Source organism: Musca autumnalis, unplaced genomic scaffold, assembly GCF_047663935.1.
Source record: "Musca autumnalis isolate F117 unplaced genomic scaffold, ASM4766393v1 scaffold_3, whole genome shotgun sequence".
Taxonomy (NCBI): domain Eukaryota; kingdom Metazoa; phylum Arthropoda; class Insecta; order Diptera; family Muscidae; genus Musca; species Musca autumnalis.
In genome coordinates, this window is record NW_027411866.1 from 2,126,491 (window position 1) to 2,142,562 (window position 16,072).

Below are 16,072 nucleotides of genomic sequence, written 5' to 3' on the forward strand. Positions count from 1 at the left end.
TGCAAATACTTTTTACTTGCGAAATTATCGAGCAGACCTATTATTTCTCCAGCGGCGTTTAGGGATCAACAAACTCTTTTTTTGTAGTGATCTATAAAGCAACTGCTTATAAATTGTATCCAACGGATTGCATTTTTCATAACTTCGTGTGGACTGCATCGAAGGATGTTGTGAAATCATAACTCCACATGCACAACTTCCAAAAATTTTTGCTGGGTCTTTTTCTATGAATTCACTTATGAATTTTACAAGGGAGCGCGCAGCTAGGATGCACTCCATTCACAGGTTTTGATGTAGTGTTTTGAATTCAATTTAAAGGCACTTTTCGGATTGCATTTTTAGTCAGTCTAAAGATGCAATAAAAATGCAAGCCATTGCGGAATATTCCAAAATAAATAAAGTGCATTTTATTCTTGTAAAACAATAACTCAAAGAACTTTATTATGGGTGTGTTCCAGTACTGCAAGAATCTACTAATTTTTACTCTTTTTTCGGGAATATAAAGGAAAAAATGTTATAGTAGTAAAAAGTAGTAGCTTCTTGCAGTTTCTGTTCCAGATCATATATTTATTATATAAACACAAATTTATTATATAAACACAAATTTAAAAAAAAGTTTCCATTAAATTTGAGCTTATTTCCTCCGTTCTCAATTTAATACAGGCGCATCTGATTTTGCTTCATCATCCAAATGGTTTTTTATGTTGCCTTCCCATCACTAGTTCATCTTTCGACATGGACTCCAACTCCGCTCCATTAAAAATTTTCGCAACTTAAGTTTTTATTTCTTTATTTTATAACAAATTCTGCGAAATGTATACTCTCGTTTGTCTTTTGAAGAAATGTGTAGGGATCAACCAACTGGTTTTTTTTCTGTAGGGATCTCTACAGCAACTACTTATAAAATGTATCGAACATAAATCTGTTGGACTACATCGAAAGGTGTTGTGAAATCATAACTCCAATTGCACAACTTCCAAAATTTTTTTTTTTGCTAGGTAGATATTGTCACAGTCAAACTAATATTTTTAATGGAAACATCCTCTCAAGTGAAAGTTATTGTCTAACCACATCTCTTTTTTTTAGTTGCTTAGTCTTGGTCCACACTAAAGTGATTTCATTGAAAAAAATAATGAAATTAGGCGTTCTTAGATCGAGTTCTTACTAAAGTAATATTATGAATTTGCAGCAGTGGAAAACTCAATTTAAGAACGTCTAATTTCATGAAATTATTTCATTTAAATCATGCTAGTGTGCTTAATGTGTGGTTAATTTCTAATGTATGTACATGCATGGACCATGCATCACGAACAGATGAGAAGGAGTCATATTTAGGTTTTGTTATATAAAAGGATTTGCGTTTCCGACTAACTTTCTTTGCTTGAAAAATTAGAATCCAAAGAAAACAACAATTTAAATTAACGGATAAAAACATCCCCTAACATATATCTACGTTGTCAACTCTCCCCTTTTGCAATGTAAACAAAGGATATCAACATCTGTCATTACAGGATAAACTATCAAATGAGAGCCAGAGAGTTAGAGAGAGGGAGTGTATGTCTCAGATGTCTTATTTGACATTGCAAACAAAAAGTCGACAATTATTTAGGTTTATTGAAGCGTTTGTTGCCGTTCCTGCAAATAAATTTGTGGGGCAATCAGACAATAAATTATTGAAATAGTGCAATAGATACCTATTACCAAATCTCAACTAATCACATTTTAGGAAATCTCTATAAAAATGACTCCATTTGACGATTTTTCCTACTTAATAAATTTTGTTCTACTTGGGGAGGAACCGGTAAGTTCTATAGAAATTAATAATGTTGCAAAAGTGAAAATATTTTGCGCGTTTGTTTAATTATAGACAATCGAAGATTTTATTTTGCTGGTGGGTACTTTTGTGGCTTTTGTTGCTTTCATTTTATGGTGTTGTTTTCCCATTCAACCAAAGGTAAGTTGACACAATTCTATTGACTTTTCACATTTGCTAATGTCCTGTTTTTTCAGGACTCCAATCATAGACAATTCTCGTGCAAAACAATTCATTCCATTGACAACACATCACAACAAATTCACACCAACTACAGCAAGACATCCTCGTCGAATTCTTTAATCTACAATGATTATGTTGTGAGAAATGTTTCCAGCAATGCTGGAGGTGGACAAACCAGTTACCATTGTTGTACCTAAGCCCAGACGGTTGGAGCAATTATTCGGGGGTTTTCTAATGGAAAACACTTAGTTGTGTAAGTGCTGTTAACAAAGTTATAAGCATGTAAATGTAGAAAATCTAATTGATCCTTGCAAGAAATAATTTTAACATAGCCAAGTATGTTTATCCTTAAACGTACTGTAGGCTGTGGTGTATTATTTGAACTTATAATTTCTTAAAGGTTGTTGAAATTCCTAATGAAATGTATTGGAATGTCGTCGATGGCTTTGATTATTTTATTCAAATCAATGCCCACAACAGGGAAAAAAACGCTTCTAAAGCCTCTAAAGATCCCCCATTAGAACAGAAACAAAGAAAACCAAATACGATGTAAATAGGTATTTCTTACAGTTTGTTTCCAAATCTATTAAAACATACACGCTTCAAATAACCCCACATGTCCAATTACTTAGAATAAATATATTAATTTCTAATTTGAACATGTATGTATGTATTTAGTTGTAAGTTAAAATAAAAACAAAGCAATTATATAATTTACTAAATACAAAATAATATTCATTTGATAGACTGATTCATTGATATGAAACACACAAAAAAATGCAAGCAGTGAAATGTATAAAAGAAATACATGAAAAACTTTAAAAGAAAATGAACATTTAAATTGAGATTAATATTTCTTATTTTAGTTTTCCCATTTCCCTCCATTAATTTGTTGTAAAAGAAAAGTAAACATCAGTATATTGTATGTTATTTATATAGATATAAATATAAACATTATTGCAAAGTAAATAAACTACATACTCTCATACATATTTTCTTAAACATTATGCTTATCAAAATCCCATAACCATCGATACGAATATATAAATCCAATAAATGAAAAAATATAAATACTTACCCCATGATTACACATGTTGGTAACTTGCAGACACTAGTGTATACATATTATAGTCGAAATTTCAATTTGTTCAAACCCGACGATTACACATGCAAGTAACTAGCAAACAGTTGTGTATACATATTATATTCGAAACTTCATCTTTTTTTTTCAAACTGACACTTGCATGTGTAAACGCTAGGAAAAAATTTGAAGTTACTTTCAAAGCACTTGCATTGATTACTGACAACGAAATTTTCTCGGCAGTGAGTGTATTGGTATTTTTCGAACTGTCACTTGCATGTGTAAACGGAGGGTAACATACATTCAATTAATTGTATTGTTTACTCTTTTATAGTACGTTTACATTAATGAAATCCACATTTAGGAAATCGAGTGGATTTCAACTGTCAATTCCATTGCTTATAAGTCAAATGAAATCCAATGGATTTCAGATGAGTTTTCAGTTGACGTATACGCAAAGGAATTGACAGTTGATATCCACTCGATTTCGTAAATATAAACGTACTATTAGTTTAATTGTAAAAACTGAAAACGCCCAGCAACAAATTTGGAAGTTGTGCAATTGGAGTTACCCAGCAAAAAGTTTGCATCCGCGGATGCAGTTGAATCACTACAAGTGTACAGTACATTTGACGTTGGAGTACATCTTTTCCAATGAATTCACTTATGAATTTTACAAGAGAGCGCCCAGCTAGGATGCACTCTATTTTTCTTCCACAGCACACAGCTAGGATGCACTCCATTTTCGAACCAAATCACAGCTTTTGATGTAGTGTTTTGGATTGAATTTAAAGGCACTCTTCGGATTGCATTTTTAGCCTGTCTAAAGATGCAATAAAAATGCAAGCCATTGCGAAATATCCCAGAATAAATAAAATGCATTTATTATTTGTGTAAAACACGAAGAACTTTATTATATAAACACAAATTAAAAAAGTTTCCATTAAATTCAATCACATTTGTGCTTACTTCCTCCGTTTTTCAATTAATCCAAACGCATCTGATTTTGCTTCATAATCCTAAAGGTTTTGATGTTTCCTTCCCATCACTAGTTCAGATTTCGACATGGAATCCAACTGCACTTCACTCTATTAAACATTTCCGTCTCGTGAATTACCACAAAAATGTTCGCAACTTAAGTTACATATTTCTTTAGTTTTTAACAAATTCTTCGAAATGTATACACTCTCGTTTATCTTTTGAAGAAATGTGTAGGGATCAACCAACGTTTTTTTTTTTCTGTAGGGATCTCTACAGCAACTCTTATAAAAGCTTTATTCCTTTACTTTTTTAATGGTAAGAGTGGTAAAAGAGAAAAGTGTCACAATTGTTCAAAATTGCTCTCTCATGAACATTTTTACCCGAAAAGTAAAGGAACGGAAAAATGGTAGATCCTAGCTGTGTGCTGTGGAAGCAAAATAGAGTGCATCCTTGTAAAAATCTAAAGCGAATTCATAGGAAAAGATGTACTCCAACGGCACTGTACTGTACACTTGTAGTGATTCGACTGCATCCGCGGATTCAAATTTTTGCTGGAATATCATTAATTACCGAATTTTTAAGCATTTTAATTTTACCGATATTTGTCGGTAACTCAATAAACAAAATAAATCGATGATTTTCATTCATAATTTTACAACTGGCAACAGGCAAGTTTTGGGTTTTTGACAATCAATACATGTGCTCAACTGTCCTGCCATGTGTAAACGCAAGGTAATGAAATGTTAGTGTTCATAATATATTGTAGATGGCGTGCTAAGTGCGTAATCCAATTTATTGTTCAATTATTTCAGTTATTTTAAAAATTACAATATTAATAAAAAAATAGCTCTGTTCCTTTACGTGCAAGAATCTTCAAGTTTTACCACTTTTTACTCGAAAAGCGTTCCTTTACTTCTGACACCATACAACTCATATGGGAGCAGTTTACAGCTTTTACTACTTTTGCCGGTTTTACCATTTTCAAAAGTAAAGGAACAGACCAAATATGTATTTTTTGTCGAAAAAGGTACAGAGGCTCTTTAATAACAAATACAGGTTTGCACAATTAATATGAAGTTAAAAATATGCTGGTGAAATACATTTTTAAACGTTTTCTTTTTAAACGTTTTCTACGGGTATATGACGTTTTCGACGTTTACAACTTTCTGACCGTTAAACTTGGCAGCACACCATCTCTGTCATAAATATCGTCGAACACTTCAAATCCCTACCCATATGTTAGAGGTAGTTTACACTATATATCAATGTCATATGGCACGAAATAAAAACATTCCATATCTTGCCACGCAGGCAATGTGAAGAGACTGCTATCTCTTAGCCCCGGGCCACACTAAGAGTAATTTCACTGAAATTTTGACATGAAAGTAAAAGAAAATATAAAATAGAACGGTCTGTTTGTTTCATTCGAATATTGCAACAAAGCAAAATTGCAGAACACATGGAACCGTGTACACTAGTTTCTCGAAATTATGAATTTTTCCCAAAAAATGCAAAGTTTCATGTAAAAATTTCATTGAAATTACTCTAGTGTGGCCCGGGACTTACTTACCGAATCATATGGTTTTTTGTTTTCATTTTTCAAGGCGAATTCCTAGTTTTTGACGTTTTACATTCGATCAGCTGGGCTGAGGCATCTACCTAAGTAAAGCTGAAGACACATCCAACGTTAGAGAAAGCTTTGTGTCATTTCTGGTAGAAGAATAAAGAAAAATTGAAACTTGGCAGCATTTTGTCTTTTATTCTTCTACCAGAAACTTTACTCAAACGTTGTATGTGTTTTCATGGGGTAAACTAATCATCCGGAAATGAGAGCTTAGGCCAATCACCATAAATGATGACGTGGTTCTAGCTAATCATTCTTAAATGATAGCCCGAAAACACGGCGGCATTCGGCTTTGCGTTACAGCCAATCGGCTCTGTACTGTGGTGCTGTGCGAGTGTGTGTGTAAAAAGTTAAAAGTAAAGTCGCGTCGAAAAACTTTGTAAGAATAAAATATTTTTAAAATAAAATAATTAATAGTAAACGGCGAAAAAAGTAAATACAATAAATGAAAACAAAATGTTCAACTGCATTTGTTTCGAAATGAGTAAAATATAGTGGTAAAAATCAAATATACGGCTGGGAAAAAGGCTGTATTTTTTTGTGTTCGTTCTTTTTTCTCCATTCATTCTCAAAAGCAAATCAATCCATGGTAAAAGAAAAATTGAAATCGGAAAGCAAAGTAATTTAATGCCGCTGGCTATGCTATGTGCGTATCCAAAAATAAAAAATTACTCAAATATATAAAAATCCATGAAATGTAAAATAACACAATAACGAAAAGAAAAAATCGGAAATTTGTTAAAGCGGACAGTACATTTCATGTGTGTGAGTGTGCGTTTGTGTTTCTCCTTGTCCGTTGCGGTCGCTCTCTCTGCTGTGTGGTGTATGTATGTCTCCCCCTCCATCAAGACGACAAACGTCGCGCCCAGCAATGTGAATATAGCAAAAAGATTAAACTTAATAACGGAGACAAAAGAAAGTGTTTAAGTAAAGCCTTTAAATAAAAATTATTATTAACAAATTATACAGAAATAAATTAAAAGAAATGAAGAATCACAAAGAATGAAGGGGATAGTGTTTTTGTGCAAAAAATGTGTTTGCTGCCGGTAGCGCTGTTGTTTGCAGTGCTGCTGTCGTAACTGAGCTGCCGACGTCTGCTGAAGGCTTAGTTTGACTGCAAATATTTAGCATACACACAAGTCATATTGGAGTCTAATATCTTCATCATCATCATTATTGTTGTTGCCGTCGTTTTTTGGATGGCGTTGTGCTCTCTTCTCTTTTGTTGTTGTAGCAGATGAGAAGCTTGATTTTGTAGAAGAGACAAGCCAAAAACCAGAGTTTGGCATTTCGGCACTTTTGTTGTTATTCAACGTAAAAAATAAAAATTATACAAATTTAATCAAACAAGTAACAAAGAAAGCAGCAATACAAACAAACAGACATTTCATTTCTTGCTACTACACCTTGTTTTGTTCCAAAAAAGAAAAAAAAAACAACAACGAACGAACTGTTCCCACACAACCGACAAAAATAACGACGTGACGTTGGATTCCTTATTTCCGCTCTGTTCTCTTTTCGAAGAGTTTTCTTAATTTATTTTTTTTCTGTTGTCGGTGTGTGTTTTGCTCTCTTTGTTTATTTTTTTTCTTCCCTGCTCCCCTTCCAGAAACAACAACACAACAACTTTAACGAACAGACAAAAGAACTCAAATAACAACGTTTCATTATTATATTTTTTCGTTTCTGTTTAGTTTTGTGTTATTGCCATCATCACAGACAACAACAAGAACAACTACAGCAACACAATAACAACAAAAACAAAATACATTTAATTTTTTGTTTGTTAAATTTGAATACAAATGAAAATGCTACGAATTAATATCTGCAAAACAAACGGAATTTCTACGTTCACAATAAAGGACTAACCAAAACAAGTTTCAAATGAAATGTAAGTAGATAAAATTGAATGATTTTTATATTCTTTAATGTTTCTATATACTGTAGAATCACAATAATTCGTGTCCCGAGGAATATAAAATCTCAAAAATTTATAAAGCTGTTGGTCTCTTGAAACGCTTTCCTTCGTATTTTAACCCCGATAACTGGAGAAGCTTAATAATTCGTAAACAAATTGCCGGTCACTTGAATTACGAATTATCTGGATTATACTGTATTTACGAATAGCTGTTTGTATTCTTTTTATTGATGATCTGCAGGATATATGATAGAAGACCTCAAGAGATATTTCAATGGAGTACAATTGATCTTTTCATAGAAAACAAGAATGACCTCTCAGTTAAAGAAAAAATGAGAAGACTTAGCGGCCCATATGAGAAGAAAATTTGCAGTAAATTAATGCATTAATATATAATAATGTCGATTTCTACACTTTCAGTATTTCTGGTGTAGCTTAGGATATGGTAGGTTTGGTATGGTATGTGGAGGTGGTCTTCTAAGACTCTTATCCTAGGTATTACGTAAAATTGGAGGTAAAGAATTTAACTTTAACCCCCTGTTTTTGTAAAAAAATTATTGTTCTCACACGAATTGTCAAATTTTGTAGATCGATTTACTCGCCTTAGCGCAAAAGTGGAGCGCTGATTTTTGAATGAGGAATTCTTAACTATATATAGAACGTGTCTACGAAGAATTAGGTCTGTATGTCATCTAGGGGCTGAGCTATGGATGCCAAAATTATTACGAATATAGACAGACAAACGAACAAAAAATAGTTATAAAAATAGGGGGTAAGAGTAATTATAATTTATTTTCTTCAATTTTATCGCAATGGGTACTTTACAGGATATGTTTTTTAGATATGGGTTGTCACTTTTTATATACAAAATGTATATGCAAAGTGACAGCACATATGTAAAATAACGTATCGTGTAAAGTACCCATTAGAGCAGTAATGTTTTCCATGTGTTTATATCAGCCTTTCGTACCGGATTCACCCCTAAACGAAAAGTGTTTCCGCCAACGGGTGACGACCCAGCATCAAATCTATCCTGCTACAACAGAAACAACTCCTAGGAAAATATGAATCTTTTAAGGTTTCTGTGCCCACAAGCCTTATTCCTTTCTTGGTAACGTGATGAGGTTACTCCTTGAACTCTTTGAGATGTATGATATTTAATATTTGTAGCCTTCGTTAATTTGCCACTGTAAGCACACGGGTACCATAATGATCACTCTTAACTTCGTATAATGGAGTCTTATTGGGGATACTTTTTATGAATAATTCCACGGAAATATTATTTAAGAAAGAGGATATTAAATATTTGTGTCCCCAGTCAATGCCTTCCACATTCAATGCTGTTAGTCCATCTTTTGAAAAACGTGCTAAGATTTCCTTCAGTGTATTCAAACAGCGGATGTTTTCATCCCATATTACCTTCCTCTGAATGTGCAGCATATTCCCAAACCTTTCAACGTCCGACTTGTTCGTGGAAAATCATGTTATTGACCAAAAAATCAAGGTTTTTGGAATAAATTAAAAATGTTTCATCTTATCAGCATCCGATGCACTCGTATCCGCCGAGTTTGTGTCATATTCTATATTATTGTGGAAAAATATGATATAACTTCGCGACTCCTATTAATATTCCGAGATGTTTCAATTATCTGTCAATTTAAACCATTTACACTGTTATTTCGGTGTCCGCGGAATTATTTGTGGTTTTTCTTTGGTGAAAAATGATTAAAAAGCCTTGCTTTATCGACTGAAAGAAAATTCGGCGTAATATCTCAAAAATTCGCGAAAATAAAATTAATGTTCTATCCTGATGACTAAAAATAAATGCCTATTTTTCATAGTACTATCGGAAAAATGATCAGAAAATCATTTCGTGAAGAGCTAGAAACATATTTTTTTTGATCATACATTATCGTTTGATACACACTATCGACTTTAAATTCCTACAAGATAAAACAAGTATACTCATTCGTTTCGGGATAAATAAGCTAATGTTAAAATAAGTTTAGGTGTTATATTTTACGGACGTGGAGTGTATGATATCAAGGATAGAACCGCTTCCTTTGACTCCAACCCGCTTGTTTTGTATGAAATGTCGCTTATTTTTAATATGTAAGTTTTTACTTAAATTTCTCTTTCTTTAAATTAAAAAAGTTTTTACTTCCGCCATATTCATTGTACGCTTTTGTTGTGACTTATTGTAATGTAATTGACTTTACGGTATTTTTGCCACATTCTTCGCTTTGTGAATCAGCATTAATGCGTTTTTTCATTCATCTGTCAAACTTGTTTCGTTTATTGAACTTCCCGGCAACATCATTGGCCAATGCAGGTATGACGCACGCTTTAAATTTTCAAAAAATTATATTGACAAAGATCAGTTCTCATGCATTAAAAAAACATCTTGTTGACGATAGGAGAGAATTTCGAATAATATGCAGGCGGTGCAGGCGGATACAGGGCCTTAGTACTTTTAATTAACTGTTCGCATCACTTATTGTTCACATCACACATTTGTTGTTACATTGGCCTTACTTCTGTAATTTTATTTCCACAAGCTTACTATTACCCTAATGGTTTTAAGCATTTAACCCGAAGTATTGATATTATTTAAGAAGTCCTAAAATTATTCTTTTCGGACTGGGATAGTTTCTCAAATTTGTAAATTTGTAATCATTAAATCAGCTGAATTCAATATTAACTGACTAAATACAAAACAATTCTCGTGTAAAAGCATTTTTAGAAAAAGTAGGACGTCGTTCCGCCACATAAGGGGAATGTCAGTAAGTTTTGACATCACTCGAAAGTGTCCCTAAAGTTGGCCACCACTGTCGGTCATGATGATGGATAATTGAGGCATGCGCAGTTACAGTAGCTCGATACACCGATGGACCTTTACCGAGTGATGGCTGATATCGGTTGATTTTAGATCGAAGTTGTCGGAAATCTTTTCTTAGTTCAGCTTATGGAACAAACATGAATGTATGCCCATACAGAATATTTTGGTATCAGTGGACAAGAACTGGGCAATTTGCAATTTATTCCAATTTTTGAGATGTTCTATCACACATTATCACCATCTTCATGAGTGACGAAGTTTTTCCGGTACATCTGCATAACAAGATGTTGTCGATGCAGTACCTTCTTGTGTTTTACCGCATTCCCGTCACGATCGAGAGATCTTCATGATCTGGGGAGAGAGAAAGGTCGAAGCCAGATCCTCTAGATCAACGTGGCTGTCAGGCAGGCTTGAATAGCACTCACACCGATGCAGTGGCGCATGCAGTACACAGGTACAGTGTGAATGCCATAATCTGACAACTTCCCAATATATCTCAGCAGATAAACGCCACCAGCCAAGGCAAACATGACTGGTTTTGGCTCTGTTAAGATCCGGACTATGCAGCCGCCTCGATTCGTATTGGGCCCAAATTGACGGCACAATACCCAACAATGGTCCAGCATGTGGTTGGGACCCCACAACTCTGCATTTGTTTAATTTCCCAGCTAAACCCACTCACCTATCTACTGATTCTTTACGCTTGCAGCCTGTCCAGGTTCTAGCATTTTTGAACCTGGGCTTTGTTACAACATCAATAACCGATCAAGTTTATTGCAGTTACATGTAGGAAAAAACTCAGATATGGAAGCTATCTTTTTATAAAAGTTCTAAAAAAGAGTCAATAAATTTTGAACTTAATATCCTATGCAGATGGCAGCGTTAATTTACATTAAGATGTGCATTTAATTTTAACCTGACAGACGACAGTTTCCGCATTTACGAAACAGCTGATTGCTGTTTTGTTGTTGTTTGCCCTGTATTTTTTGTTTTCCTTGTGTCTCAGAGCATGAATATGCGCTCTCCCTCATATGAATATGGGCTCTCTTCTACGGTATTGCCATATTGAAATACCTAAATGCCCTTTAAATTCAATTTGATGTTGTGCATTAAGGAAGTGGATATTGCATGAATTAAATTGAATTAAGGCAGTTAATGCAAATTAACGATGCCGTCTGTCTAGGGTATTAGTTAGAAGTTTTGTTTTTCTTAAGTTATAAGTAGATTTTGGCTGAGTTCCGTATCGTCATTTGCTATGGGTTGTTTAAACTTCGTCAAAATATTTCAGTTGCACACTCATACATTGTTTGTCGAAAATGCAACTAAATGTATCACAAAAAATGATACATGTTTGTTTTTTACCTGCGTTTTGAAACATGTAGCTTCGCAGTTGCTAAATACAACGGCGTTAAAAACATAATACTTCACCAATTTTCAATCATTTGTAAAGAAACTGACGATACGGAAGTCATCCTTTCCATTTGGCCTGAAGCTTCATTAGATCTTAAAATTTCCTTTGACATAGTCTTTAGGAAGGATATTTATTTCTCTGATATTTTTGTGCATAATAATGTTTGCATGGGGCCTCATGATTGCAGCTACTAACAAAAAATATGCATCTTACTGAGGCCAATAAACTTCGTAACATCGGCAGTTGGTGGGAACACATGCGCTATGCAAGAGGTTTGACTGGCATGCAAAACGTACTCCGAGGCCAAACCTACCAATTTTAATATAATAAACCCAGATCTCGCTTTGCATCGTTTCACTTTGCGTTGTTACGACACTAAACTGATATATACTTCGGGCCAAAATCCTGATATCAACCCTTATAACATTTTTGGTTCCATTTTAAGAAAAAAAGCTCGGATAAAATCTTCGAAGAAAAATCAAGATTTACTAAAAATAGGCGAACCAGTTCCAATAGAGTGTAGCATACGGAGCCTTAATTTTGGGTTAAATAAGCTCATTAAATCCTCAATGAATTCCCAAAGTGGATAGACAACTCATTAACGAACACAAATTCGGCAGTTTTTCAAGAAGAAACCTTAGATTTGGTAATTTTTGGAAACATTTTTTTGTTAAATATTTAAATTGGTGTTTTCACTTTCGCATTATTTTACGAATATTTTTAGTAATGTTGTCCGATCTCAAATTATATACCCTCAGTCTTTAGAGGGTATATACACTTTCATACGGGCAAAATGCGCCTCAATGAAATAATGGTTTTAGACCCCAAGTATGTTTGGACGAAATGTGTTTCAGACAATTTGGAGTCGATTTAGCAATGCCCGTCTGTCTGTCTGTCCGTCTGTCTGTCTGTCTGGCTGGTGCGCACGATAACTCTCAAACGGATGAACCGATTTGATCCAAAATTTGGCTTTTGCAATATTTGATCCAAACTTAGTTTAAGTTCGAAGATGGGTTATATATGTAGGTCCACTCCTTCCGGTACCTCTCCACAAAAGTTCAGAAATATTCGCAAAATTTGTAAGCACGATAACTCTCGAAGGCAGTAACCGATTTGGTCCATACTTTGCACATCGTGAAATTCCTACCAGGCTTAGATTAGGTTCCGATATGGACTCGATCGGTCCACTCCTTCGGTTACCGCTCACACAAAATTTCGGAAAAGTTAAGCTTAGGACCGGCTCTCGAATCGCTTTGATTTTTGTTGTAAAAACTTGTAATCACTCCCCTTCATACGACGGTACAAGTTTTATCAACTGCAAGTCCATACTTCCTGAGAAAATATCATAAAGGTCCAAAAAAAACCTATAACACCGTGTGTTGTGGTTGGAGCGCAGTATAACTCTAGAATGGATCTGCCGATTTGTTCCAAAATTTGTAAAATTTTGTCCAAACTTAGTTTAAGTTCGAAGAGAAGCCATATCGGTCCACTACTTCAAGTACCTCCCCCACAAAAGTTCAAAAACATTGTGCGCACGACGGCTCTTGAAGGGAGTAACCAATTTGGTCCACACTTTACATGTCCTAATATATCTACCAGATATAGATCAGGTTCGAATATGGACAATATTTTTCTACTCCTTCCGGTACCTCCCACACAAAACTTCGGATAAGTTCACTTTAAGACCTGCTCTCGAATCACTTCGATTTTTGCTGAAGCAATTTGCATTCGCCGCCTCTATTACGACGGTAAAAGTTTTTTCAGTGGCAAGTCCATACTTCTTGGGAAAACAGCCCTGGAGAGCACAATAGCTCTCTGGTCCAAAATTTGGCCTTCGTTATATTTTGTCCGACTTAGTTTAACTTCAAAAATGGTCTCCATATCGGTTCAACATTTGTGTCCAAGTGCAGTTTAGGGTCTGTTCGGAGATCCTTTGGAAATTTATACCGATGATGTTCTTTGTGGTCCTGTTTACAGCCAAATTATATTTTCCGTGGACAAGTCCTGGCATACTGGTCCAACAGGTGTACGATAACCCACTCAAATGACTAGTGGACGCGATATCTATCAAAAAGATATGACTCTCAAAATAAGATCCACTTCCGTAATTTACTTTTGAACTTTAGTTTGAACAAAAAGTGCCACAAAATTCAGAAAAGACCCTAAATACACAGTCTTACATAAGTATACGTACGCCCCATAAATCTCGGGTTTTAGAAAAAGTAATGATATTTGTGAAATTCCAAGTACACAGGTTTATTTCGTCTCACTAATAAACAATATTTAATACAACAAATGTATATTCCATAATATAAATAACGGTAAATTTTACAAAAACCAAAAAATGATACTTACAAAAGTATACATACGCCCCAAGGAAATATGAGTATTATCGTACAATTTATGGAATTAGCAGCAAAATTTATACATTTTATTGTTTTGGCGAATGTGTTTGGATGTCCGAGATATATTTTAGAGAAAAAAAAAATAATTTTTGGGTGTTAAGTGCCGTTATTTAATGCCAAACTTCTTGTATAGCTCGTTAAAGCGGACCCTTGCTGATTTCTTTCCGTTTTAGGTATTTGAGTATACAAAAGCCACAATATTAGTATCAGACCTTGTGCATAACACACCTTCCTGGGTGTCGATAAATTCACATTTTCCTAGGATATCTCAGGAAGTTAATAGTTTCCTCGGAATTCTTGGCTCAAATTGCATACAGAAGACCTTGAATTGTGTTTTAATATGGTGTTATATAATCCTTGGACACCAATTGAATCAGAAATGTGAAATATTCTGTAAAAAACCTGCTCCCAAAGCATCAAAATATAATCACTACCAAAAAGCATGAAATTTACACTGTGAACAACGTAGTTTTCGTATTATAACCATTACCGTCAATATAGGGTCGGAAAGTATCGGATAATTGTACATTTCTTATTCAATTGGTGTCCAAGGATTACATAACGCCATATTAAAACACAATTCAAGGTCTTCTGTATGTAATTTGAGCCAAGAATTCCGAGGAATCTATTAACTTCCTGAGATATCCCAGGAAAAATGTGAATTTATCGACACCCAGGAAGGTGTGTTATGCACAAGGGCAACTAAAAAGCTTTCTAGGATCTCAAAATCTATAATCTGACACTAATATTGTGGCTTTTGTATACTCAAATACCTAAAACGGAAAGAAATTAGCAAGGGTCCGCTTTAACGTGCTATACAAGAAGTTTGGCATTAAATAACGGCACTTAACACCCAAAAATTATTTTTTTTTCTCTAAAATATATCTCGGACATGCAAACACATTCGCCAAAACAATAAAATGTATAAATTTTGCTGCTAATTCCATAAATTGTACGATAATACTCATATTTCCTTGGGGCGTATGTATACTTTTGTAAGTATCATTTTTTGGTTTTTGTAAAATTTACCGTTATTTATATTATGGAATATACTTTTGTTGTATTAAATATTGTTTATTAGTGAGACGAAATAAACCTGTGTACTTGGAATTTCATAAATATCATTAGTTTTTCTAAAACCCGAGATTTATAGGGCGTACGTATACTTATGTAAGACTGTGTACATTCGATCTGTCCGTAGATGAAAGTTCCAATTCACATAGGCTGAGGGTATATCTCTGTCGGCAAAGCCGAATGATACTTTTTTACTTGTTCACTTGTATTTTACTTTTTTTTACCAAACCGTAACTTGATCTTGGCAAAATTTCCAATCAAAATTATTCTTTGTTAAAAAATAAACAACAACACTGTTGTTTGAACTTGTCCTCTCGCAGTGTGGCAATTTGAAGGGGGAAATTGTGCATTAAATCTCATTCACTGATGACAAACTTCTCTTCTGCTACTTTGAACTGTGCTCACAAATGTCTCTCGGAAAACCCCGGGTTCTCGTTTTCTAAGACAAAGAATAGAAACCCAAACCCTCTCCCCGTCCGAAAAAAAGATCGTTGTCATGATGTTATTATTGTTTGTTTTTGTTCGTGCTTTCTTTTGTGAAAGCTTTCTAAATATTAAAGTGAGTGTGCAGTTTTTATAACGAAGCACAAAGCAGCACACTTCTTCTTCGTTTTATTGTACCTGTGACGAGCGCGTGTTTGTTTTATTTCTTTCTGTGGCCCGAGTGTTGTTTGTGTGATTGTAGATTTTACAAATGTTTAAATATGTTCCGTCTTCTTTTTCAATATTTACTTTGATTTGTT

The 16,072-nt window shown here is 34.3% G+C and overlaps 2 protein-coding genes across 14 annotated transcripts in view; both read left to right on the forward strand.

The window, feature by feature from the left end:
• The first annotated feature begins 1,564 nt into the window (after nt 1–1,564).
• LOC141396988 (uncharacterized) lies at nt 1,565–3,388 on the forward strand. Its single transcript, XM_073972737.1, has 3 exons — nt 1,565–1,801; nt 1,868–1,954; nt 2,011–3,388. The coding sequence occupies exons 1-3, from the start codon at nt 1,742–1,744 to the stop codon at nt 2,191–2,193; spliced, it is 330 nt and encodes a 109-aa protein (XP_073828838.1). The 5' UTR covers nt 1,565–1,741; the 3' UTR covers nt 2,194–3,388.
• A 2,575-nt stretch (nt 3,389–5,963) lies between these two features.
• Nucleotides 5,964–16,072, forward strand: part of mnb (minibrain) — a 73,068-nt gene continuing 62,959 nt past the window's right edge. Inside the window, exons 1-2 of one of the 13 annotated variants that reach the window (XM_073973755.1) lie at nt 5,964–6,179; nt 7,292–7,573. The gene's annotated coding sequence lies outside the window, so the exon portion shown is untranslated. Of the gene's footprint in view, nt 6,997–7,291; nt 7,574–16,072 lie in introns of all 13 variants that reach the window. The other 12 variants (XM_073973758.1, XM_073973761.1, XM_073973757.1 and 9 more) reach the window with 12 other exon arrangements.

Bases quoted from the DNA above. Each gene is read 5' to 3' on its own strand.
- LOC141396988 (XM_073972737.1), top strand. From the start codon at position 1,742: ATGACTCCATTTGACGATTTTTCCTACTTAATAAATTTTGTTCTACTT. The intron at 1,802-1,867 runs GTAAGTTCTATA...GTTTAATTATAG, and splicing joins TTCTACTTGGGGAGGAACCG to ACAATCGAAGATTTTATTTT. The intron at 1,955-2,010 runs GTAAGTTGACAC...CTGTTTTTTCAG, and splicing joins GTTTTCCCATTCAACCAAAG to GACTCCAATCATAGACAATT.